Below are 27,645 nucleotides of genomic sequence, written 5' to 3' on the forward strand. Positions count from 1 at the left end.
TCCCATCTAAGGTATATTACTGTCCATGTAGGACAGAGTAGTCCCATCTAAGGTATATTTCTGTCCATGTAGGACAGAGTAGTCCCATCTAAGGTATATTACTGTCCATGTAGGACAGAGTAGTCCCATCTAAGGTATATTATTGTCCATGTAGGACAGAGTAGTCCCATCATCTAAGGTATATTACTGTCCATGTAGGACAGAGTAGTCCCATCTAAGGTATATTACTGTCCATGTAGGACAGAGTAGTCCCATCATCTCAGGTATATTACTGTCCATGTAGGACAGAGTAGTCCCATCTAAGGTATATTACTGTCCATGTAGGACAGAGTAGTCCCATCACCTAAGGTATATTACTGTCCATGTAGACCAGAGTAGTCCCATCTAAGGTATATTACTGTCCATGTAGACCAGAGTAGTCCCATCTAAGGTATATTACTGTCCATGTAGGACAGAGTAGTCCCATCTAAGGTATATTACTGTCCATGTAGACCAGAGTAGTCCCATCTAAGGTATATTACTGTCCATGTAGACCAGAGTAGTCCCATCTAAGGTATATTACTGTCCATGTAGACCAGAGTAGTCCCATCTAAGGTATATTACTGTCCATGTAGGACAGAGTAGTCCCATCTAAGGTATATTGCTGTCAATGTAGACCAGAGTAGTCCCATCTAAGGTATATTACTGTCCATGTAGGACAGAGTAGTCCCATCTAAGGTATATTACTGTCCATGTAGGACAGAGTAGTCCCATCTAAGATATATTACTGTCCATGTAGGACAGAGTAGTCCCATCACCTAAGGTATATTACTGTCCATGTAGACCAGAGTAGTCCCATCTAAGGTATATTACTGTCCATGTAGGACAGAGTAGTCCCATCTAAGGTATATTGCTGTCAATGTAGACCAGAGTAGTCCCATCTAAGGTATATTACTGTCCATGTAGGACAGAGTAGTCCCATCTAAGGTATATTACTTTCCATGTAGGACAGAGTAGTCCCATCTAAGATATATTACTGTCCATGTAGGACAGAGTAGTCCCATCACCTAAGGTATATTACTGTCCATGTAGACCAGAGTAGTCCCATCTAAGGTATATTACTGTCCATATAGGACAGAGTAGTCCCATCTAAGATATATTACTGTCCATGTAGGACAGAGTAGTCCCATCATCTAAGGTATATTACTGTCCATGTAGACCAGAGTAGTCCCATCTAAGGTATATTACTGTCCATATAGGACAGAGTAGTCCCATCTAAGGTATATTACTGTCCATGTAGGACAGAGTAGTCCCATCATCTAAGGTATATTACTGTCCATGTAGGACAGAGTAGTCCCATCTAAGATATATTACTGTCCATGTAGGACAGAGTAGTCCCATCTAAGATATATTACTGTTCATGTAGACCAGAGTAGTCCCATCTAAGGTATATTACTGTCCATGTAGGACAGAGTAGTCCCATCACCTAAGGTATATTACTGTCCATGTAGGACAGAGTAGTCCCATCTAAGGTATATTACTGTCCATGTAGACCAGAGTAGTCCCATCTAAGGTATATTACTGTCCATGTAGGACAGAGTAGTCCCATCATCTAAGGTATATTACTGTCCATGTAGGACAGAGTAGTCCCATCATCTAAGGTATATTACTGTCCATGTAGGACAGAGTAGTCCCATCATCTAAGGTATATTACTGTCCATGTAGACCAGAGTAGTCCCATCTAAGGTATATTACTGTCCATGTAGGACAGAGTAGTCCCATCTAAGGTATATTACTGTCCATATAGGACAGAGTAGTCCCATCTAAGATATATTACTGTCCATGTAGGACAGAGTAGTCCCATCATCTAAGGTATATTACTGTCCATGTAGACCAGAGTAGTCCCATCTAAGGTATATTACTGTCCATATAGGACCGAGTAGTCCCATCTAAGGTATATTACTGTCCATGTAGGACAGAGTAGTCCCATCATCTAAGGTATATTACTGTCCATGTAGGACAGAGTAGTCCCATCTAAGATATATTACTGTCCATGTAGGACAGAGTAGTCCCATCTAAGGTATATTACTGTCCATGTAGACCAGAGTAGTCCCATCTAAGGTATATTACTGTCCATGTAGGACAGAGTAGTCCCATCATCTCAGGTATATTACTGTCCATGTAGGACAGAGTAGTCCCATCTAAGGTATATTACTGTCCATGTAGGACAGAGTAGTCCCATCATCTAAGGTATATTACTGTCCATGTAGGACAGAGTAGTCCCATCTAAGGTATTTTGCTGTCCATGTAGACCAGAGTAGTCCCATCTAAGGTATATTACTGTCCATGTAGGACAGAGTAGTCCCATCATCTAAGGTATATTACTGTCCATGTAGACCAGAGTAGTCCCATCTAAGGTATATTACTGTCCATATAGGACCGAATAGTCCCATCTAAGGTATTTTACTGTCCATGTAGGACAGAGTAGTCCCATCTAAGGTATATTACTGTCCATGTAGGACAGAGTAGTCCCATCATCTAAGGTATATTACTGTCCATGTAGGACAGAGTAGTCCCATCATCTAAGGTATATTACTGTCCATGTAGGACAGAGTAGTCCCATCATCTAAGGTATATTACTGTCCATGTAGACCAGAGTAGTCCCATCTAAGGTATATTACTGTCCATGTAGGACAGAGTAGTCCCATCTAAGGTATATTACTGTCCATATAGGACAGAGTAGTCCCATCTAAGATATATTACTGTCCATGTAGGACAGAGTAGTCCCATCATCTAAGGTATATTACTGTCCATGTAGACCAGAGTAGTCCCATCTAAGGTATATTACTGTCCATATAGGACCGAGTAGTCCCATCTAAGGTATATTACTGTCCATGTAGGACAGAGTAGTCCCATCATCTAAGGTATATTACTGTCCATGTAGGACAGAGTAGTCCCATCTAAGATATATTACTGTCCATGTAGGACAGAGTAGTCCCATCTAAGGTATATTACTGTCCATGTAGACCAGAGTAGTCCCATCTAAGGTATATTACTGTCCATGTAGGACAGAGTAGTCCCATCATCTCAGGTATATTACTGTCCATGTAGGACAGAGTAGTCCCATCTAAGGTATATTACTGTCCATGTAGGACAGAGTAGTCCCATCATCTAAGGTATATTACTGTCCATGTAGGACAGAGTAGTCCCATCTAAGGTATTTTGCTGTCCATGTAGACCAGAGTAGTCCCATCTAAGGTATATTACTGTCCATGTAGGACAGAGTAGTCCCATCATCTAAGGTATATTACTGTCCATGTAGACCAGAGTAGTCCCATCTAAGGTATATTACTGTCCATATAGGACCGAGTAGTCCCATCTAAGGTATTTTACTGTCCATGTAGGACAGAGTAGTCCCATCATCTAAGGTATATTACTGTCCATGTAGGACAGAGTAGTCCCATCTAAGATATATTACTGTCCATGTAGGACAGAGTAGTCCCATCTAAGGTATATTACTGTCCATGTAGACCAGAGTAGTCCCATCTAAGGTATATTACTGTCCATGTAGGACAGAGTAGTCCCATCATCTCAGGTATATTACTGTCCATGTAGGACAGAGTAGTCCCATCTAAGGTATATTACTGTCCATGTAGGACAGAGTAGTCCCATCATCTAAGGTATATTACTGTCCATGTAGGACAGAGTAGTCCCATCTAAGGTATTTTGCTGTCCATGTAGACCAGAGTAGTCCCATCTAAGGTATATTACTGTCCATGTAGGACAGAGTAGTCCCATCACCTAAGGTATATTCCTGTCCATGTAGACCAGAGTAGTCCCATCTAAGGTATATTACTGTCCATATAGGACAGAGTAGTCCCATCTAAGGTATATTACTGTCCATATAGGACAGAGTAGTCCCATCACCTAAGGTATATTACTGTCCATGTAGGACAGAGTAGTCCCATCATCTAAGGTATATTACTGTCCATGTAGACCAGAGTAGTCCCATCTAAGGTATATTACTGTCCATGTAGGACAGAGTAGTCCCATCTAAGATATATTACTGTCCATGTAGACCAGAGTAGTCCCATCTAAGGTATATTACTGTCCATGTAGGACAGAGTAGTCCCATCATCTAAGGTATATTACTGTCCATGTAGGACAGAGTAGTCCCATCTAAGGTATATTACTGTCCATGTAGACCAGAGTAGTCCCATCTAAGGTATATTACTGCACATGTAGACCAGAGTAGTCCCATCTAAGGTATATTACTGTCCATGTAGGACAGAGTAGTCCCATCATCTAAGGTATATTACTGTCCATGTAGGACAGAGTAGTCCCATCATCTAAGGTATATTACTGTCCATGTAGGACAGAGTAGTCCCATCATCTAAGGTATATTACTGTCCATGTAGACCAGAGTAGTCCCATCTAAGGTATATTACTGTCCATGTAGGACAGAGTAGTCCCATCTAAGGTATATTACTGTCCATGTAGGACAGAGTAGTCCCATCTAAGGTATATTACTGTCCATGTAGGACAGAGTAGTCCCATCATCTAAGGTATATTACTGTCCATGTAGGACAGAGTAGTCCCATCATCTAAGGTATATTACTGTCCATGTAGGACAGAGTAGTCCCATCATCTAAGGTATATTACTGTCCATGTAGGACAGAGTAGTCCCATCTAAGGTATATTATTGTCCATGTAGGACAGAGTAGTCCCATCATCTAAGGTATATTACTGTCCATGTAGGACAGAGTAGTCCCATCTAAGGTATATTACTGTCCATGTAGGACAGAGTAGTCCCATCTAAGGTATATTACTGTCCATGTAGGACAGAGTAGTCCCATCATCTAAGGTATATTACTGTCCATGTAGGACAGAGTAGTCCCATCATCTAAGGTATATTACTGTCCATGTAGGACAGAGTAGTCCCATCTAAGGTATATTATTGTCCATGTAGGACAGAGTAGTCCCATCATCTAAGGTATATTACTGTCCATGTAGGACAGAGTAGTCCCATCATCTAAGGTATATTACTGTCCATGTAGGACAGAGTAGTCCCATCATCTAAGGTATATTACTGTCCATGTAGGACAGAGTAGTCCCATCATCGAAGGTATATTACTGTCCATGTAGGACAGAGTAGTCCCATCTAAGGTATATTACTGTCCATGTAGGACAGAGTAGTCCCATCATCTCAGGTATATTACTGTCCATGTAGGACAGAGTAATCCCATCTAAGGTATATTACTGTCCATGTAGGACAGAGTAGTCCCATCATCTAAGGTATATTACTGTCCATGTAGGACAGAGTAGTCCCATCTAAGGTATTTTGCTGTCCATGTAGACCAGAGTAGTCCCATCTAAGGTATATTACTGTCCATGTAGGACAGAGTAGTCCCATCACCTAAGGTATTTTGCTGTCCATGTAGACCAGAGTAGTCCCATCTAAGGTATATTACTGTCCATGTAGGACAGAGTAGTCCCATCATCTAAGGTATATTACTGTCCATGTAGACCAGAGTAGTCCCATCTAAGGTATATTACTGTCCATATAGGACCGAGTAGTCCCATCTAAGGTATTTTACTGTCCATGTAGGACAGAGTAGTCCCATCATCTAAGGTATATTACTGTCCATGTAGGACAGAGTAGTCCCATCTAAGATATATTACTGTCCATGTAGGACAGAGTAGTCCCATCTAAGGTATATTACTGTCCATGTAGACCAGAGTAGTCCCATCTAAGGTATATTACTGTCCATGTAGGACAGAGTAGTCCCATCATCTCAGGTATATTACTGTCCATGTAGGACAGAGTAGTCCCATCTAAGGTATATTACTGTCCATGTAGGACAGAGTAGTCCCATCATCTAAGGTATATTACTGTCCATGTAGGACAGAGTAGTCCCATCTAAGGTATTTTGCTGTCCATGTAGACCAGAGTAGTCCCATCTAAGGTATATTACTGTCCATGTAGGACAGAGTAGTCCCATCACCTAAGGTATATTCCTGTCCATGTAGACCAGAGTAGTCCCATCTAAGGTATATTACTGTCCATATAGGACAGAGTAGTCCCATCTAAGGTATATTACTGTCCATATAGGACAGAGTAGTCCCATCACCTAAGGTATATTACTGTCCATGTAGGACAGAGTAGTCCCATCATCTAAGGTATATTACTGTCCATGTAGACCAGAGTAGTCCCATCTAAGGTATATTACTGTCCATGTAGGACAGAGTAGTCCCATCTAAGATATATTACTGTCCATGTAGACCAGAGTAGTCCCATCTAAGGTATATTACTGTCCATGTAGGACAGAGTAGTCCCATCATCTAAGGTATATTACTGTCCATGTAGGACAGAGTAGTCCCATCTAAGGTATATTACTGTCCATGTAGACCAGAGTAGTCCCATCTAAGGTATATTACTGCACATGTAGACCAGAGTAGTCCCATCTAAGGTATATTACTGTCCATGTAGGACAGAGTAGTCCCATCATCTAAGGTATATTACTGTCCATGTAGGACAGAGTAGTCCCATCATCTAAGGTATATTACTGTCCATGTAGGACAGAGTAGTCCCATCATCTAAGGTATATTACTGTCCATGTAGACCAGAGTAGTCCCATCTAAGGTATATTACTGTCCATGTAGGACAGAGTAGTCCCATCTAAGGTATATTACTGTCCATGTAGGACAGAGTAGTCCCATCTAAGGTATATTACTGTCCATGTAGGACAGAGTAGTCCCATCATCTAAGGTATATTACTGTCCATGTAGGACAGAGTAGTCCCATCATCTAAGGTATATTACTGTCCATGTAGGACAGAGTAGTCCCATCATCTAAGGTATATTACTGTCCATGTAGGACAGAGTAGTCCCATCTAAGGTATATTATTGTCCATGTAGGACAGAGTAGTCCCATCATCTAAGGTATATTACTGTCCATGTAGGACAGAGTAGTCCCATCTAAGGTATATTACTGTCCATGTAGGACAGAGTAGTCCCATCTAAGGTATATTACTGTCCATGTAGGACAGAGTAGTCCCATCATCTAAGGTATATTACTGTCCATGTAGGACAGAGTAGTCCCATCATCTAAGGTATATTACTGTCCATGTAGGACAGAGTAGTCCCATCTAAGGTATATTATTGTCCATGTAGGACAGAGTAGTCCCATCATCTAAGGTATATTACTGTCCATGTAGGACAGAGTAGTCCCATCATCTAAGGTATATTACTGTCCATGTAGGACAGAGTAGTCCCATCATCTAAGGTATATTACTGTCCATGTAGGACAGAGTAGTCCCATCATCGAAGGTATATTACTGTCCATGTAGGACAGAGTAGTCCCATCTAAGGTATATTACTGTCCATGTAGGACAGAGTAGTCCCATCATCTCAGGTATATTACTGTCCATGTAGGACAGAGTAATCCCATCTAAGGTATATTACTGTCCATGTAGGACAGAGTAGTCCCATCATCTAAGGTATATTACTGTCCATGTAGGACAGAGTAGTCCCATCTAAGGTATTTTGCTGTCCATGTAGACCAGAGTAGTCCCATCTAAGGTATATTACTGTCCATGTAGGACAGAGTAGTCCCATCACCTAAGGTATATTCCTGTCCATGTAGACCAGAGTAGTCCCATCTAAGGTATATTACTGTCCATATAGGACAGAGTAGTCCCATCTAAGGTATATTACTGTCCATATAGGACAGAGTAGTCCCATCACCTAAGGTATATTACTGTCCATGTAGGACAGAGTAGTCCCATCATCTAAGGTATATTACTGTCCATGTAGACCAGAGTAGTCCCATCTAAGGTATATTACTGTCCATGTAGGACAGAGTAGTCCCATCTAAGATATATTACTGTCCATGTAGACCAGAGTAGTCCCATCTAAGGTATATTACTGTCCATGTAGGACAGAGTAGTCCCATCATCTAAGGTATATTACTGTCCATGTAGGACAGAGTAGTCCCATCTAAGGTATATTACTGTCCATGTAGACCAGAGTAGTCCCATCTAAGGTATATTACTGCACATGTAGACCAGAGTAGTCCCATCTAAGGTATATTACTGTCCATGTAGGACAGAGTAGTCCCATCATCTAAGGTATATTACTGTCCATGTAGGACAGAGTAGTCCCATCATCTAAGGTATATTACTGTCCATGTAGGACAGAGTAGTCCCATCATCTAAGGTATATTACTGTCCATGTAGACCAGAGTAGTCCCATCTAAGGTATATTACTGTCCATGTAGGACAGAGTAGTCCCATCTAAGGTATATTACTGTCCATGTAGGACAGAGTAGTCCCATCTAAGGTATATTACTGTCCATGTAGGACAGAGTAGTCCCATCATCTAAGGTATATTACTGTCCATGTAGGACAGAGTAGTCCCATCATCTAAGGTATATTACTGTCCATGTAGGACAGAGTAGTCCCATCATCTAAGGTATATTACTGTCCATGTAGGACAGAGTAGTCCCATCTAAGGTATATTATTGTCCATGTAGGACAGAGTAGTCCCATCATCTAAGGTATATTACTGTCCATGTAGGACAGAGTAGTCCCATCTAAGGTATATTACTGTCCATGTAGGACAGAGTAGTCCCATCTAAGGTATATTATTGTCCATGTAGGACAGAGTAGTCCCATCATCTAAGGTATATTACTGTCCATGTAGGACAGAGTAGTCCCATCTAAGGTATATTACTGTCCATGTAGGACAGAGTAGTCCCATCATCTCAGGTATATTACTGTCCATGTAGGACAGAGTAATCCCATCTAAGGTATATTACTGTCCATGTAGGACAGAGTAGTCCCATCATCTAAGGTATATTACTGTCCATGTAGGACAGAGTAGTCCCATCTAAGGTATATTACTGTCCATGTAGGACAGAGTAGTCCCATCACCTAAGGTATATTACTGTCCATGTAGGACAGAGTAGTCCCATCTAAGGTATATTACTGTCCATGTAGACCAGAGTAGTCCCATCTAAGGTATATTACTGTCCATGTAGGACAGAGTAGTCCCATCATCTAAGGTATATTACTGTCCATGTAGGACAGAGTAGTCCCATCATCTAAGGTATATTATTGTCCATGTAGGACAGAGTAGTCCCATCACATAAGGTATATTACTGTCCATGTAGGACAGAGTAGTCCCATCACCTAAGGTATATTACTGTCCATGTAGACCAGAGTAGTCCCATCTAAGTTATATTACTGTCCATGTAGGACAGAGTAGTCCCATCATCTAAGGTATATTACTGTCCATGTAGACCAGAGTAGTCCCATCTAAGGTATATTACTGTCCATGTAGGACAGAGTAGTCCCATCTAAGGTATATTACTGTCCATGTAGGACAGAGTAGTCCCATCTAAGGTATATTATTGTCCATGTAGGACAGAGTAGTCCCATCATCTAAGGTATATTACTGTCCATGTAGGACAGAGTAGTCCCATCTAAGGTATATTACTGTCCATGTAGGACAGAGTAGTCCCATCACCTAAGGTATATTACTGTCCATGTAGACCAGAGTAGTCCCATCTAAGGTATATTACTGTCTAGGACAGCGTAGTCCCATCTAAGGTATATTACTGTCCATGTAGGACAGAGTAGTCCCATCACCTAAGGTATATTACTGTCCATGTAGGACAGAGTAGTCCCATCACCTAAGGTATATTACTGTCCATGTAGACCAGAGTAGTCCCATCTAAGTTATATTACTGTCCATGTAGGACAGAGTAGTCCCATCTAAGGTATATTATCGTCCATGTAGGACAGAGTAGTCCCATCATCTAAGGTATATTACTGTCCATGTAGGACAGAGTAGTCCCATCTAAGGTATATTACTGTCCATGTAGGACAGAGTAGTCCCATCACCTAAGGTATATTACTGTCCATGTAGACCAGAGTAGTCCCATCTAAGGTATATTACTGTCTAGGACAGCGTAGTCCCATCTAAGGTATATTACTGTCCATATAGGACAGAGTAGTCCCATCACCTAAGGTATATTACTGTCCATGTAGACCAGAGTAGTCCCATCTAAGGTATATTACTGTCCATGTAGGACAGAGTAGTCCCATCTAAGGTATATTACTGTCCATGTAGGACAGAGTAGTCCCATCATCTAAGGTATATTACTGTCCATGTAGGACAGAGTAGTCCCATCTAAGGTATATTACTGTCCATGTAGGACAGAGTAGTCCCATCTAAGGTACATTATTGTCCATGTAGGACAGAGTAGTCCCATCATCTAAGGTATATTACTGTCCATGTAGACCAGAGTAGTCCCATCTAAGGTATATTACTGTCCATGTAGGACAGAGTAGTCCCATCATCTAAGGTATATTACTGTCCATGTAGGACAGAGTAGTCCCATCACCTAAGGTATATTACTGTCCATGTAGGACAGAGTAGTCCCATCACCTAAGGTATATTACTGTCCATGTAGACCAGAGTAGTCCCATCTAAGGTATATTACTGTCCATAAAGGACAGAGTAGTCCCATCTAAGGTATATTATTGTCCATGTAGGACAGAGTAGTCCCATCATCTAAGGTATATTACTGTCCATGTAGAACAGAGTAGTCCCATCTAAGGTATATTACTGTCCATGTAGGACAGAGTAGTCCATCATCTAAGGTATATTACTGTCCATGTAGGACAGAGTAGTCCCATCATCTAAGTTATATTACTGTCCATGTAGGACAGAGTAGTCCCATCTAAGGTATATAACTGTCCATATAGGACAGAGTAGTCCCATCACCTAAGGTGTATTACTGTCCATGTAGACCAGAGTAGTCCCATCTAAGGTATATTACTGTCCATGTAGGACAGAGTAGTCCCATCTAAGGTATATTACTGCCCTTGTAGGACAGAGTAGTCCCATCTAAGGTATATTACTGTCCATGTAGGACAGAGTAGTCCCATCATCTAAGGTATATTACTGTCCATGTAGGACAGAGTAGTCCCATCTAAGGTATATTACTGTCCATGTAGGACAGAGTAGTCCCATCTAAGGTATATTACTGTCCATGTAGGACAGAGTAGTCCCATCTAAGGTATATTACTGTCCATGTAGGACAGAGTAGTCCCATCTAAGGTATATTATTGTCCATGTAGGACAGAGTAGTCCCATCATCTAAGGTATATTACTGTCCATGTAGGACAGAGTAGTCCCATCTAAGGTATATTACTGTCCATGTAGGACAGAGTAGTCCCATCATCTCAGGTATATTACTGTCCATGTAGGACAGAGTAGTCCCATCTAAGGTATATTACTGTCCATGTAGGACAGAGTAGTCCCATCACCTAAGGTATATTACTGTCCATGTAGACCAGAGTAGTCCCATCTAAGGTATATTACTGTCCATGTAGACCAGAGTAGTCCCATCTAAGGTATATTACTGTCCATGTAGGACAGAGTAGTCCCATCTAAGGTATATTACTGTCCATGTAGACCAGAGTAGTCCCATCTAAGGTATATTACTGTCCATGTAGACCAGAGTAGTCCCTTCTAAGGTATATTACTGTCCATGTAGACCAGAGTAGTCCCATCTAAGGTATATTACTGTCCATGTAGGACAGAGTAGTCCCATCTAAGGTATATTGCTGTCAATGTAGACCAGAGTAGTCCCATCTAAGGTATATTACTGTCCATGTAGGACAGAGTAGTCCCATCTAAGGTATATTACTGTCCATGTAGGACAGAGTAGTCCCATCTAAGATATATTACTGTCCATGTAGGACAGAGTAGTCCCATCACCTAAGGTATATTACTGTCCATGTAGACCAGAGTAGTCCCATCTAAGGTATATTACTGTCCATATAGGACAGAGTAGTCCCATCTAAGATATATTACTGTCCATGTAGGACAGAGTAGTCCCATCATCTAAGGTATATTACTGTCCATGTAGACCAGAGTAGTCCCATCTAAGGTATATTACTGTCCATATAGGACAGAGTAGTCCCATCTAAGGTATATTACTGTCCATGTAGGACAGAGTAGTCCCATCATCTAAGGTATATTACTGTCCATGTAGGACAGAGTAGTCCCATCTAAGATATATTACTGTCCATGTAGGACAGAGTAGTCCCATCTAAGATATATTACTGTTCATGTAGACCAGAGTAGTCCCATCTAAGGTATATTACTGTCCATGTAGGACAGAGTAGTCCCATCACCTAAGGTATATTACTGTCCATGTAGGACAGAGTAGTCCCATCTAAGGTATATTACTGTCCATGTAGACCAGAGTAGTCCCATCTAAGGTATATTACTGTCCATGTAGGACAGAGTAGTCCCATCATCTAAGGTATATTACTGTCCATGTAGGACAGAGTAGTCCCATCATCTAAGGTATATTACTGTCCATGTAGGACAGAGTAGTCCCATCATCTAAGGTATATTACTGTCCATGTAGGACAGAGTAGTCCCATCTAAGGTATATTACTGTCCATATAGGACAGAGTAGTCCCATCTAAGATATATTACTGTCCATGTAGGACAGAGTAGTCCCATCATCTAAGGTATATTACTGTCCATGTAGACCAGAGTAGTCCCATCTAAGGTATATTACTGTCCATATAGGACAGAGTAGTCCCATCTAAGGTATATTACTGTCCATGTAGGACAGAGTAGTCCCATCATCTAAGGTATATTACTGTCCATGTAGGACAGAGTAGTCCCATCTAAGATATATTACTGTCCATGTAGGACAGAGTAGTCCCATCTAAGATATATTACTGTTCATGTAGACCAGAGTAGTCCCATCTAAGGTATATTACTGTCCATGTAGGACAGAGTAGTCCCATCACCTAAGGTATATTACTGTCCATGTAGGACAGAGTAGTCCCATCTAAGGTATATTACTGTCCATGTAGACCAGAGTAGTCCCATCTAAGGAATATTACTGTCCATGTAGGACAGAGTAGTCCCATCATCTAAGGTATATTACTGTCCATGTAGGACAGAGTAGTCCCATCATCTAAGGTATATTACTGTCCATGTAGGACAGAGTAGTCGCATCATCTAAGGTATATTACTGTCCATGTAGGACAGAGTAGTCCCATCTAAGGTATATTACTGTCCATATAGGACAGAGTAGTCCCATCTAAGATATATTACTGTCCATGTAGGACAGAGTAGTCCCATCATCTAAGGTATATTTCTGTCCATGTAGACCAGAGTAGTCCCATCTAAGGTATATTACTGTCCATATAGGACAGAGTAGTCCCATCTAAGGTATATTACTGTCCATGTAGGACAGAGTAGTCCCATCATCTAAGGTATATTACTGTCCATGTAGGACAGAGTAGTCCCATCTAAGATATATTACTGTCCATGTAGGACATAGTAGTCCCATCTAAGATATATTACTGTCCATGTAGACCAGAGTAGTCCCATCTAAGGTATATTACTGTCCATGTAGGACAGAGTAGTCCCATCACCTAAGGTATATTACTGTCCATGTAGGACAGAGTAGTCCCATCTAAGGTATATTACTGTCCATGTAGACCAGAGTAGTCCCATCTAAGGTATATTACTGTCCATGTAGGACAGAGTAGTCCCATCATCTAAGGTATATTACTGTCCATGTAGGACAGAGTAGTCCCATCATCTAAGGTATATTACTGTCAATGTAGGACAGAGTAGTCCCATCATCTAAGGTATATTACTGTCCATGTAGACCAGAGTAGTCCCATCTAAGGTATATTACTGTCCATGTAGGACAGAGTAGTCCCATCTAAGGTATATTACTGTCCATGTAGGACAGAGTAGTCCCATCTAAGGTATATTACTGTCCATGTAGGACAGAGTAGTCCCATCATCTAAGGTATATTACTGTCCATGTAGGACAGAGTAGTCCAATCTAAGGTATATTATTGTCCATGTAGGACAGAGTAGTCCCATCATCTAAGGTATATTACTGTCCATGTAGGACAGAGTAGTCCCATCTAAGATATATTACTGTCCATGTAGGACAGAGTAGTCCCATCTAAGATATATTACTGTTCATGTAGACCAGAGTAGTCCCATCTAAGGTATATTACTGTCCATGTAGGACAGAGTAGTCCCATCACCTAAGGTATATTACTGTCCATGTAGGACAGAGTAGTCCCATCTAAGGTATATTACTGTCCATGTAGACCAGAGTAGTCCCATCTAAGGTATATTACTGTCCATGTAGGACAGAGTAGTCCCATCATCTAAGGTATATTACTGTCCATGTAGGACAGAGTAGTCCCATCATCTAAGGTATATTACTGTCCATGTAGGACAGAGTAGTCCCATCATCTAAGGTATATTACTGTCCATGTAGGACAGAGTAGTCCCATCTAAGGTATATTACTGTCCATATAGGACAGAGTAGTCCCATCTAAGATATATTACTGTCCATGTAGGACAGAGTAGTCCCATCATCTAAGGTATATTACTGTCCATGTAGACCAGAGTAGTCCCATCTAAGGTATATTACTGTCCATATAGGACAGAGTAGTCCCATCTAAGGTATATTACTGTCCATGTAGGACAGAGTAGTCCCATCATCTAAGGTATATTACTGTCCATGTAGGACAGAGTAGTCCCATCTAAGATATATTACTGTCCATGTAGGACAGAGTAGTCCCATCTAAGATATATTACTGTTCATGTAGACCAGAGTAGTCCCATCTAAGGTATATTACTGTCCATGTAGGACAGAGTAGTCCCATCACCTAAGGTATATTACTGTCCATGTAGGACAGAGTAGTCCCATCTAAGGTATATTACTGTCCATGTAGACCAGAGTAGTCCCATCTAAGGAATATTACTGTCCATGTAGGACAGAGTAGTCCCATCATCTAAGGTATATTACTGTCCATGTAGGACAGAGTAGTCCCATCATCTAAGGTATATTACTGTCCATGTAGGACAGAGTAGTCGCATCATCTAAGGTATATTACTGTCCATGTAGGACAGAGTAGTCCCATCTAAGGTATATTACTGTCCATATAGGACAGAGTAGTCCCATCTAAGATATATTACTGTCCATGTAGGACAGAGTAGTCCCATCATCTAAGGTATATTTCTGTCCATGTAGACCAGAGTAGTCCCATCTAAGGTATATTACTGTCCATATAGGACAGAGTAGTCCCATCTAAGGTATATTACTGTCCATGTAGGACAGAGTAGTCCCATCATCTAAGGTATATTACTGTCCATGTAGGACAGAGTAGTCCCATCTAAGATATATTACTGTCCATGTAGGACATAGTAGTCCCATCTAAGATATATTACTGTCCATGTAGACCAGAGTAGTCCCATCTAAGGTATATTACTGTCCATGTAGGACAGAGTAGTCCCATCACCTAAGGTATATTACTGTCCATGTAGGACAGAGTAGTCCCATCTAAGGTATATTACTGTCCATGTAGACCAGAGTAGTCCCATCTAAGGTATATTACTGTCCATGTAGGACAGAGTAGTCCCATCATCTAAGGTATATTACTGTCCATGTAGGACAGAGTAGTCCCATCATCTAAGGTATATTACTGTCAATGTAGGACAGAGTAGTCCCATCATCTAAGGTATATTACTGTCCATGTAGACCAGAGTAGTCCCATCTAAGGTATATTACTGTCCAAGTAGGACAGAGTAGTCCCATCTAAGGTATATTACTGTCCATGTAGGACAGAGTAGTCCCATCTAAGGTATATTACTGTCCATGTAGGACAGAGTAGTCCCATCATCTAAGGTATATTACTGTCCATGTAGGACAGAGTAGTCCCATCTAAGGTATATTATTGTCCATGTAGGACAGAGTAGTCCCATCATCTAAGGTATATTACTGTCCATGTAGGACAGAGTAGTCCCATCTAAGGTATATTACTGTCCATGTAGGACAGAGTAGTCCCATCTAAGGTATATTATTGTCCATGTAGGACAGAGTAGTCCCATCATCTAAGGTATATTACTGTCCATGTAGGACAGAGTAGTCCCATCATCTCAGGTATATTACTGTCCATGTAGGACAGAGTAGTCCCATCTAAGGTATATTACTGTCCATGTAGGACAGAGTAGTCCCATCATCTAAGGTATATTACTGTCCATGTAGGACAGAGTAGTCCCATCTAAGGTATTTTGCTGTCCATGTAGACCAGAGTAGTCCCATCTAAGGTATATTACTGTCCATGTAGGACAGAGTAGTCCCATCACCTAAGGTATATTCCTGTCCATGTAGACCAGAGTAGTCCCATCTAAGGTATATTACTGTCCATATAGGACAGAGTAGTCCCATCTAAGGTATATTACTGTCCATATAGGACAGAGTAGTCCCATCACCTAAGGTATATTACTGTCCATGTAGGACAGAGTAGTCCCATCATCTAAGGTATATTACTGTCCATGTAGGACAGAGTAGTCCCATCTAAGGTATATTACTGTCCATGTAGACCAGAGTAGTCCCATCTAAGGTATATTACTGTCCATGTAGGACATAGTAGTCCCATCACCTAAGGTATATTACTGTCCATGTAGGACAGAGTAGTCCCATCTAAGGTATATTACTGTCCATGTAGACCAGAGTAGTCCCATCTAAGGTATATTACTGTCCATGTAGGACAGAGTAGTCCCATCATCTAAGGTATATTACTGTCCATGTAGGACAGAGTAGTCCCATCATCTAAGGTATATTACTGTCCATGTAGGACAGAGTAGTCCCATCATCTAAGGTATATTACTGTCCATGTAGACCAGAGTAGTCCCATCTAAGGTATATTACTGTCCATGTAGGACAGAGTAGTCCCATCTAAGGTATATTACTGTCCATGTAGGACAGAGTAGTCCCATCTAAGGTATATTACTGTCCATGTAGGACAGAGTAGTCCCATCATCTAAGGTATATTACTGTCCATGTAGGACAGAGTAGTCCCATCTAAGGTATATTATTGTCCATGTAGGACAGAGTAGTCCCATCATCTAAGGTATATTACTGTCCATGTAGGACAGAGTAGTCCCATCTAAGGTATATTACTGTCCATGTAGGACAGAGTAGTCCCATCTAAGGTATATTACTGTCCATGTAGGACAGAGTAGTCCCATCTAAGGTATATTATTGTCCATGTAGGACAGAGTAGTCCCATCATCTAAGGTATATTACTGTCCATGTAGGACAGAGTAGTCCCATCTAAGGTATATTACTGTCCATGTAGGACAGAGTAGTCCCATCATCTCAGGTATATTACTGTCCATGTAGGACAGAGTAGTCCCATCTAAGGTATATTACTGTCCATGTAGGACAGAGTAGTCCCATCATCTAAGGTATATTACTGTCCATGTAGGACAGAGTAGTCCCATCTAAGGTATATTACTGTCCATGTAGGACAGAGTAGTCCCATCACCTAAGGTATATTACTGTCCATGTAGGACAGAGTAGTCCCATCTAAGGTATATTACTGTCCATGTAGACCAGAGTAGTCCCATCTAAGGTATATTACTGTCCATGTAGGACAGAGTAGTCCCATCATCTAAGGTATATTACTGTCCATGTAGGACAGAGTAGTCCCATCTAAGGTATATTACTGTCCATGTAGACCAGAGTAGTCCCATCTATGGTATATTACTGTCCATGTAGGACAGAGTAGTCCCATCACCTAAGGTATATTACTGTCCATGTAGGACAGAGTAGTCCCATCTAAGGTATATTACTGTCCATGTAGACCAGAGTAGTCCCATCTAAGGTATATTACTGTCCATGTAGGACAGAGTAGTCCCATCATCTAAGGTATATTACTGTCCATGTAGGACAGAGTAGTCCCATCATCTAAGGTATATTACTGTCCATGTAGGACAGAGTAGTCCCATCATCTAAGGTATATTACTGTCCATGTAGACCAGAGTAGTCCCATCTAAGGTATATTACTGTCCATGTAGGACAGAGTAGTCCCATCTAAGGTATATTACTGTCCATGTAGGACAGAGTAGTCCCATCTAAGGTATATTACTGTCCATGTAGGACAGAGTAGTCCCATCATCTAAGGTATATTACTGTCCATGTAGGACAGAGTAGTCCCATCTAAGGTATATTATTGTCCATGTAGGACAGAGTAGTCCCATCATCTAAGGTATATTACTGTCCATGTAGGACAGAGTAGTCCCATCTAAGGTATATTACTGTCCATGTAGGACAGAGTAGTCCCATCTAAGGTATATTACTGCCAATGCAGGACAGAGTAGTCCCATCTAAGGTATATTATTGTCCATGTAGGACAGAGTAGTCCCATCATCTAAGGTATATTACTGTCCATGTAGGACAGAGTAGTCCCATCTAAGGTATATTACTGTCCATGTAGGACAGAGTAGTCCCATCATCTCAGGTATATTACTGTCCATGTAGGACAGAGTAGTCCCATCTAAGGTATATTACTGTCCATGTAGGACAGAGTAGTCCCATCATCTAAGGTATATTACTGTCCATGTAGGACAGAGTAGTCCCATCTAAGGTATTTTGCTGTCCATGTAGACCAGAGTAGTCCCATCTAAGGTATATTACTGTCCATGTAGGACAGAGTAGTCCCATCACCTAAGGTATATTCCTGTCCATGTAGACCAGAGTAGTCCCATCTAAGGTATATTACTGTCCATATAGGACAGAGTAGTCCCATCATCTAAGGTATATTACTGTCCATATAGGACAGAGTAGTCCCATCATCTAAGGTATATTACTGTCCATGTAGGACAGATTAGTCCCATCATCTAAGGTATATTACTGTCCATGTAGACCAGAGTAGTCCCATCTAAGGTATATTACTGTCCATGTAGGACAGAGTAGTCCCATCATCTAAGGTATATTACTGTCCATGTAGGACAGAGTAGTCCCATCTAAGGTATATTACTGTCCATGTAGGACAGAGTAGTCCCATCATCTAAGGTATATTACTGTCCATATAGGACAGAGTAGTCCCATCATCTAAGGTATATTACTGTCCATGTAGGACAGAGTAGTCCCATCTAAGGTATATTACTGTCCATGTAGGACAGAGTAGTCCCATCATCTAAGGTATATTACTGTCCATGTAGGACAGAGTAGTCCCATCTAAGGTATATTACTGTCCATGTAGGACAGAGTAGTCCCATCATCTTAAGTATTGTATGTTCTACCCCCCCCCCCACCCCCCCCCCCTGCCGTCTGTCTCTCTCTCCCTACTCTCACTGTATCTCTATCTCTCTCCCTCTCTGTCTACAGGGTATAAAACCAGCCAGCTTTGATAAAGTCAACGACCCAGAGATTAAAGAGATCATCGAGTGCTGCATCCGCCAAGACAAGAATCAGAGGTAAGCAGTTTTACCTCCCCCCTCTCTTTCTCTCTCACTCTCTCTGTCTTTCTGTCTCTCTCTCTTTCTCTCTCAATTCAATTGAATTTCAATTCAGGGGGCTTTATTGGCATGGAAAACATATGTTATATGTTACTGTCCTACATGGACAGTAATATACCTTAGGTGATGGGACTACTCTGTCCTACATGGCCAAATCACGTGAAGTAGATAATAAACAAAAGTGAAATAAACAATAAAAATTAACAGTAAACATTACACTCACAAAAGTTTCTCTCTCTCTCATAATAAGGACGAGTGCTTATAAAAAGAACTTCATTCGGTGGACTGTCTAAAGTGATTAGTACCGCTGACCCCAGCACACATACCAGATCAGGCATGGGTTCAACTCCAGCCAATGCTCTTCTGACTTGCCCCTCTCCTACTGTTCCTGTCATCTCTTCTCCACTGTCTTGTCCAATAAAAGGAAAGAAGTGGGAATTTGTTCTTTGCTTGATGTGTTCTCTCTCTTTGCAGGCTGTCCATCCGGGACCTGTTGACCCATGCCTTCTTTGGGGAGGACACTGGGGTGCGTGTGGAGCTGGCGGAGGAGGACATGGGGTATCAGGAGTGTCTGGCCCTCAGGATCTGGGTGGAGGATCCCAAGAAGCTGAAGGGAAAACACAAAGACAACGAGGCCATTGAGTTCAGTTATGACCTGGAGAATGACAGCGCAGAAGAGGTGGCTCTGGAGATGGTGAGAGAGGGGGAGAGAGAGAGGAGGGCTGGGGGGGACCTAGAGAACGATAGTGCTGAGGAACTAGCTTTAGAGAGGGGGAGAAAATGAGGGAAGGAGAGGGGATGGTGAGTGAGGGAGAGAGAGAGATGGTGAGACATTGATACCCTTTTCACACTATGGTACCAACCCGAAACGTACTCTGCGGGTTATTTTCTTTTTAGATTGTCCTTTCTAGCATGGCCCCAGGCCAGCGCAGTACAGTAAAGGTCGGCTCAGCTCATTAGTGTGAAAATGATATGAGAGAGAGCAGTGCAGATCGGAACAGGAATAACTAGGCCTTCTCAGAGAACTACATGGAAGGTGAGAGGGCCACAGGAAAGGTGGGGTCTGGAGTTGCTTTGATGTATTGCAAAGTCCACAGCTCATTAATCAAGGTTTCCTCGCTTGTCGCTACCTCTAACCTAAATTCCCTTGCAATGCTTTAATGTCTTTAGTGTCTCTCTCTGCCTCCCCCTCCCTCTCGCTCTCATTCTCTCACTGTCTTACTCTCTCTCTCCCTCCCCCTCTCTCGCTCCACCCCCCCACCCCCCTCTGTCCCTCCTTTTCTCTCTTTCCCCTCCTCGCCAGGTGAAGTCAGGCTTCTTCCATGAGAGCGATGCTAAAGTGGTGGGAAAATCCATCCGCGACCGTGTCACGCTCATCAAGAAGTCCCGTGAGAGACGCCAGCAGCAGCTGCTCCAACAGCAGCAAGGCTTTGATGAGAGACGGGACTCCACCCTCACCTCCTCCTACACCAGCTCTTACCCCTCCTGCACCTCCTCCCTGGGGCCTGGGGTGGCTGGGCTGACAGGACGAGGCGGGGGAGGTGGTGGGCAGGGGGAGGCTGAGGAGATACCAGAGGCAGATCAGCATATGAGGCAACAGCAGCAGATCCACAGTGGGAGCCCTCTGAGCCTGCCCACAGGTACTGTACGACTCTATCAGAGGCTTATCAGATAGGTTCCTACTGTACAATACACATACGCTGACTGTACAAAACATTATGAACACTTTCCTAATATTGCCAGCCCCCCCCAGTACTCCCTTTTGCCCTCAGAACAGCCACAATTCATTGGGGGCATGTACTCTACAAGGTATCGAAAGCGTTCCACAGGGATGCTGGCCCATGTTGACTCCAATGCTTCCCACAGTTGTGTCAAGTTGGCTGGATGTCCTTTGGGTGGTGGACCATTCTTGGTACACACGGAAACTGTTGAGCGTGAAAAACCCAGCAGCGTTGAAGTTTTTGGGTCCTATGTGGCTCAGTTGGTAGAGCATGGTGCTTGCAATACCAGGGTTGTGGGTGCGATTCTCATGGGGGATCAGTCTGGGAAAGTACAAAAATGTTAGCGTCTGCTAAATGACTAAAATATAAAATGTTAACAAAAACCAAACCCCGTTCAAAGGCACTTAAATATTTTGTCTTGCCCATTCACCCTCTGAATGGCACACATACACAATCCATGTTTCAATTGTCTCAAGACTTAAAAATCCTTATTTAACCTGTCTCCTCTCCTTCATCTACATTGAAGTGGATTTAACAAGTGACATCAATAATGGATCATAGCTTTCACCTGGATTTACCTGGTCAGTCTATGTCAAGGAAGAGCAGGTGTTCCTAATGTTTTGTATACAAATGCCACGTTCAGAACAACTGGGAACTCGGGGAAAAAAAGAGCTCCGACTGGGAAATATCGATTTGAACGGTCATGCAACTCGGAATTCCAACTTTGGAACTCGGGCCTCTTTCTAGAGCTCTGACTTTCCGACCTGAAAATCACTGACGTCATGATTTGACCTCGTATTTTTCAGAGTTCCCAGTTGATTTGAACGCGGCATTAGTGTATATACAGTACCTACCACCGTAACAACATCAAAGAAAGTATATTGAACATGTAACAGATACACATATTTTGGGATTGTGGACAGAATGATACCAGTATAAAAAATGTGTATGAAATAATTTCAATATCCCCCCAAAATGTATTGTTTTACACCTCCCATTGTATTTACTTCAGGAGGGGAGAGCATTGTTTCAGCAAGCTGTGAGTCCTATGCCAATGGCCAGAGCCAGGCGTACCCTCAGCAACGGGAGTCCTACGTGCTTTCTCAATCCAACCTCCCTGCTGCTGCTTCGGCAAGTCTATGGCTACATATCAAATAGCACCCTATTCCCTATGTAGTGCACTAGTTTTGACCAGGGCCATGTAGTGCACCGTGTAGAGTCTAGGGTGCTATTTGGAACATATACAATGTTATGGTTGTTCCTGTTTTGGAAAATCCAGTTTACAAAGAGATTGAAATCTTATTTTCACTCAGCAACCCTGCAATCACGTTAACTTATATTGTCTATTATTTATTTTTAGGCAATTTTGGCCCACACCAAAATGTTCCCAATTAGTCAGAGTAGAGGAGTTCCGAATGTGCTTATTGGTCAGAGTAGTGGGATTTCCGGCATGTCCATTGGCCAAAGTGGTGGTGGGGCTTCTGATGGTCAGCAGACTTACGTTCAGCCTGTTGCCATGCCAACACAGGTTTCACCAGGTGTACCACAGCAGTATTCACAGGTGAGTGGATCTGCGTCTCTATCGACTCTGGTCTCTCAAAAACACTACAGTTACCCTCTAAACAGTTTGAACCTGCCCAAATAACTCTTAGTCATCACCTTAATATCACATGTTCTTTACCAATAATGACAATTCCAATTATCATAATTATGCTTTCATGTTCTCTAAAACTGTTTATAATTCTTTGATTAAATCATATGATTAATACTTACACTTACCTTCTCTCTCCACCTCAATCCTCCCTCTCCCCTCTTACCTTAACTCCCTCTGCCCACCTGACCATCCCTCTGTCACCCTGCGACTACCATCCACCAACAATCTCAGTCATACCACTCAGATGGGTCACAGATTGCACTAATGGCCCCTTCCCTGTCCTACGCACCCCCAGTCTCCCCCCAAGCCCAGCTCAACATCCTCCCAGCTCCCATGTTAGCGGGGGACCCAACAGGACGAGTGGGGGCCATGGTCCCTCTCCCACAACAGGCCCAGGCCAACGTCACTCCCAATGTCATCCAGATGACACCCCAGCCTTTAACCCAGCAAGCACTGCCTGACATGATCCCACAGCAGCAGACCATTGTTCAACAACAACAACAGATGCTGATGGAGCAGCAGCAGCAGCAGCAAATGGAGGCTCAACAAGCCGCCCTGCTTCAGCATCATCAACAACAGGCCAGTGTAATTCCCCAGAACCAGGCGGTACTGATACAGCAACAGATGGAACAACAACAGCAGCAGCAGCAACAGCAGACTATAGTAATCCAACAGCAGCAAACTACTGAGCCACAGCAGCAAGTGTATGTGCAGCAAGCTTTGGATCAGCAGCAGGCCTTACTACAACAACAACAATCAATGGAACAACTGCAACATCAGGCCTTACAACAACAACACCAATCAATGGAACAACAGCAGCATCAGGCCTTACAACAACAACAACAACAATCAATGGAACAACAGCAGCATCAGGCCTTACAACAACAACACCAATCAATGGAACAACAGCAGCATCAGGCCTTACAACACCAACAATCAATGGAACAACAGCAGCATCAGGCCTTACAACAACACCAATCAATGGAACAACAGCAGCATCAGGCCTTACAACAACAACAACACCAATCAATGGAACAACAGCAGCATCAGGCCTTACAACAACAACACCAATCAATGGAACAACAGCAGCATCAGGCCTTACAACAACAACACCAATCAATGGAACAACAGCAGCATCAGGCCTTACAACAACAACACCAATCAATGGAACAACAGCAGCATCAGGCCTTACAACAACAACAACAATCAATGGAACAACAGCAGCATCAGGCCTTACAACAACAACAATCAATGGAACAACAGCAGCATCAGGCCTTACAACAACAACACCAATCAATGGAACAACAGCAGCATCAGGCCTTACAACAACAACACCAATCAATGGAACAACAGCAGCATCAGGCCTTACAACAACAACAACAATCAATGGAACAACAGCAGCATCAGGCCTTACAACAACACCAATCAATGGAACAACAGCAGCATCAGGCCTTACAACAACACCAATCAATGGAACAACAGCAGCATCAGGCCTTACAACAACAACAATCAATGGAACAACAGCAGCATCAACAACAGGGGTTGTCATTGCAGCAACAGCAATTGGATCAAACCCAAGCCTATGCGCAACCACCGCAAATCGACGTACAGCAACAACAGCAGCAACAACTGCAACAGCAGCAAATATTGTTACTACACCAGCAGCACCAGATAGAACATCAGCAACAACAACAGGCAATGTTACTAGAACAACAACAGCAAGGGTACATACAACAGCAGCTTGAGCAACAGCAGCAACAGGCTTTGATACAACAGCAACAACAGGCGCAACTACAACAGCACCAACTGGAGCAGCAGCAAGCGTTGTTACAACAGCAGATATTTGAGCAACAGCAGCAGCAAGCGCTGTTACAACAGCAGCAACAAGAGCAGCAGCAACAGCAAGCCTTAAAGCAACAGCAACAACAGGCACAGCTACAACAGCACCAGCTAGAGCAACAGCAAGCGCTCCTACAGCAACAACAGCAACAACAACAACAACAACTGGAGGCTCACCAAGTGAGCCAGATACAACAACCACAAATGGATTTACAACAGCTGCAACAACAACAGCAAGCTGTGCTGAACCAACCGACCCAACTACAACCACAGGCGGTCGTCAGTCATCCAGTCAATCCACAGCACCAGCAGGCTGTGCTTCAGCAACAGTTGGAACAACAGCAAGCCATGCTACAACAGCAACAGCTTCAACAGCAACAAGTGATTTTACAGAAGCAGCAATTGGAGCAACAACAGCAGCAAGCTCTGTTACAACAACAGATTGAACAACAACGGCAACAGCAGGCACTGCTACTGCAACAACAAGCGGAGAGAATTCACCAACAGGGTTTGCTACAACAGCAGCAGCAACAGATTCAACAACAGCAAGAGACTGGGCAAACGCAGCAGCACCAGCAAACCGCCATAATTCAAGTACAACAAAGCGAGAAACAAGAGACCGCTTTAAATCTGCAACAATGTGAGCAGCTGCAAGGACTGATTCAACAGCAACAGATTGATGTATGTATGTTGCAACAACAACAGCAAAACCCTGCTTTGTTTCCACCTAGTCACACTAGCCTAACCCAGCAGCAACTGACAGAACAACAGCAAGTGGTGCTGATACAACAACAACAACAACAACAACAAAAACAACCTATCTTACTGGAGCAACAACAACAAGCATACGTTGCCCAGCAACATCAGCAGCACCATCAGAGCTCTGTCATTGAACCTCAGCCTCAGATCCCCCTTATAGCCCCAGCCATACCAGCAGCAGAGGTTATACAGGCCATTCAGGTCCAAGCTCAGATGGCCGCCCAGGGTCAGGAAGTGATACCTGTAGCCATTCAGCTACAGATTTCCAGCCAAGCTCTACCGGCTGTAGTGCAAGCCCATGCCCAAGTCCTGGCCCAGATTCAAGCTCGGAATGAAGCTCACCCTCAGAGCCAGGGTAATGTCTCAGTCCCAGTACTCCAAGCCAAGCCTCAGCCTCCACACCAAGCCCAGCCCCAGATGATCGAGGTCCAGATTCCATCTCACATGGTGGCCCCAATCCAGGCACCAAGTCCTCCGATCCCTATCCAGCCTCAGGTTCCTCTGGTACAGGCTCCCCATCAGATGCCAGCTCTAATACAGGCCCAGGCGCCAGGGCAGTCAGTTATCCAGCAGACTCCCCAGCCTTTGCACCTAACCCAGGCCCTGACTCAGATTCCAGAAGTTCTTGAGACTCAGATGATGCCTCCTAAGCAGCAGAGCACAGCTCTGGTCCAACCCCAACCTCCAGTCTCAATACCCCTCATGCAAAGCCAGGTCCAGCCTCAACCCCAGCACCAGTCTCTAGTGCAGCCCAGTGTTCAACTTCCAGAGGTGGTGCAGCCTCAACTCCAGCACCAGGCTCCGGCCAGCCTATTGGCACCGCAGTATGTCACTGCACTTCAGCCCACCCAACAGCAACAACAGGACATCACTCAACAAGTTTTACAACAACTACAACAACAGCAGATACTGAAGGATCAACAACACGACATCACTCAACAAGTACCACAACAACAACAGCAGATACTGATGGATCAACAACACGACATCACTCAACAAGTTTTACAACAACAACAACAGATACTGATGGATCAACAACACGACATCACTCAACAAGTTTTACAACAACAACAACAACAGCAGATACTGACGGATCAACAACAGGACATCACTCAACAAGTACCACAACAACAACAACAGATACTGACGGATCAACAACAGGACATCACTCAACAAGTACCACAACAACAACAACAGATACTGACGGATCAACAACAGGACATCACTCAACAAGTACCACAACAACAACAACAACAACAACAGCAGATACTGATGGATCAACAACAGTCCATGCTGCAGAACCAGCAGATGATGCTGTCCCCTGGGTCTGTTGGTGTTGGAACTGTCCTTTCAGCCCCTGCAGCCAAGGTCCTAGCCCCTAACACCTTGGTCTCTGCTTCGTCCCAACACATACAACAACAGACTGGACAAGCTCCAGCCCCCATCCAGCTGGCTCTGCAGTCCCTTCCCCCTCAGCAGCAGAAAGTCTCAATTCCCCCTCTCAACCCAAGTCAACTGGCTTCTCCGCTTCCTCAGATCCCCGCACATCTGTTGCCCCAGCAGCCCACGGTTAACCCAGCACAGATAGCAGCCCCCAGTAACGTGCCCCAGCTCGGGACTCAGACTAGAGCCCTACCCCTCTACAGTCAGGTAGGAGCAGGAGGTCCTTCACCATCCCCCCAGCACCAGGCTCAGCTGACGCAGCCGCTACCCGCCCACACACACACCCAGACGGCCATGCAAGCTCTCGCAAACACTCACACCCAGACACTGGCCCAGACGAAGGTCCACACCGAGACCCAGCTCGCTGAGGCCGCATCGGAGGCTGCCACCACCGAGCAACAGCACCCTCTGAATCCCCCCCAGGCTACTTCCCTCCCTCTTCCACACATGTCCCCCTGCCCCACTCATACAGCATATCACCCCCACCCTGCCTTCCTGCCACCCCTCCATCCTGCTACCCCTGGCCCAGAGACCCAGCCCACCCCACCAGAGAGTCAGCTAACCCTGCCTGGCCTGGCTGATGGTCCCCCGGGCCCCACTTCTCCCCCGCCTGTTGCCGCCGCTGCTGCCCAGCCCCTTGATTCTAACGCCCCCTCGCTGCTGCCCCCAGCCTCAACCTCGCTCCCAGACTGTGACACTGCTCTGCTGAGCATTGCTCAGGTACAGAAGTGCATGCCACTCTACCACTACAGCAGACTGTTCCACTACTACCACTATCTGCAGCCAATAACCAGCCGGTTCTAGAATGTGTATACTGTAGAGAGCAATCCAAGGGCCGCACCCTTTTTAAGATACAGAATATAACACATT

General features: G+C 43.6%; 1 protein-coding gene across 4 annotated transcripts in view; it reads left to right on the forward strand.

Annotated features, from left to right (window-relative positions):
* LOC129829645 (serine/threonine-protein kinase WNK2-like) overlaps window positions 1–27,645 on the forward strand; it is a 137,613-nt gene that overhangs the window by 84,456 nt on the left and 25,512 nt on the right. For all 4 annotated transcript variants that reach the window (XM_055891459.1, XM_055891460.1, XM_055891461.1 and 1 more), the window contains exons 6-11: window positions 19,229–19,317; window positions 19,834–20,053; window positions 20,663–20,999; window positions 22,093–22,211; window positions 22,441–22,641; window positions 22,966–27,495. In XM_055891459.1, coding sequence (XP_055747434.1) covers window positions 19,229–19,317; window positions 19,834–20,053; window positions 20,663–20,999; window positions 22,093–22,211; window positions 22,441–22,641; window positions 22,966–27,495 — 5,496 coding nt within the window. The remainder of the gene's footprint in view (window positions 1–19,228; window positions 19,318–19,833; window positions 20,054–20,662; window positions 21,000–22,092; window positions 22,212–22,440; window positions 22,642–22,965; window positions 27,496–27,645) is intronic.

Source organism: Salvelinus fontinalis, chromosome 31 (assembly GCF_029448725.1).
Source record: "Salvelinus fontinalis isolate EN_2023a chromosome 31, ASM2944872v1, whole genome shotgun sequence".
Taxonomy (NCBI): Eukaryota; Metazoa; Chordata; class Actinopteri; order Salmoniformes; family Salmonidae; genus Salvelinus; species Salvelinus fontinalis.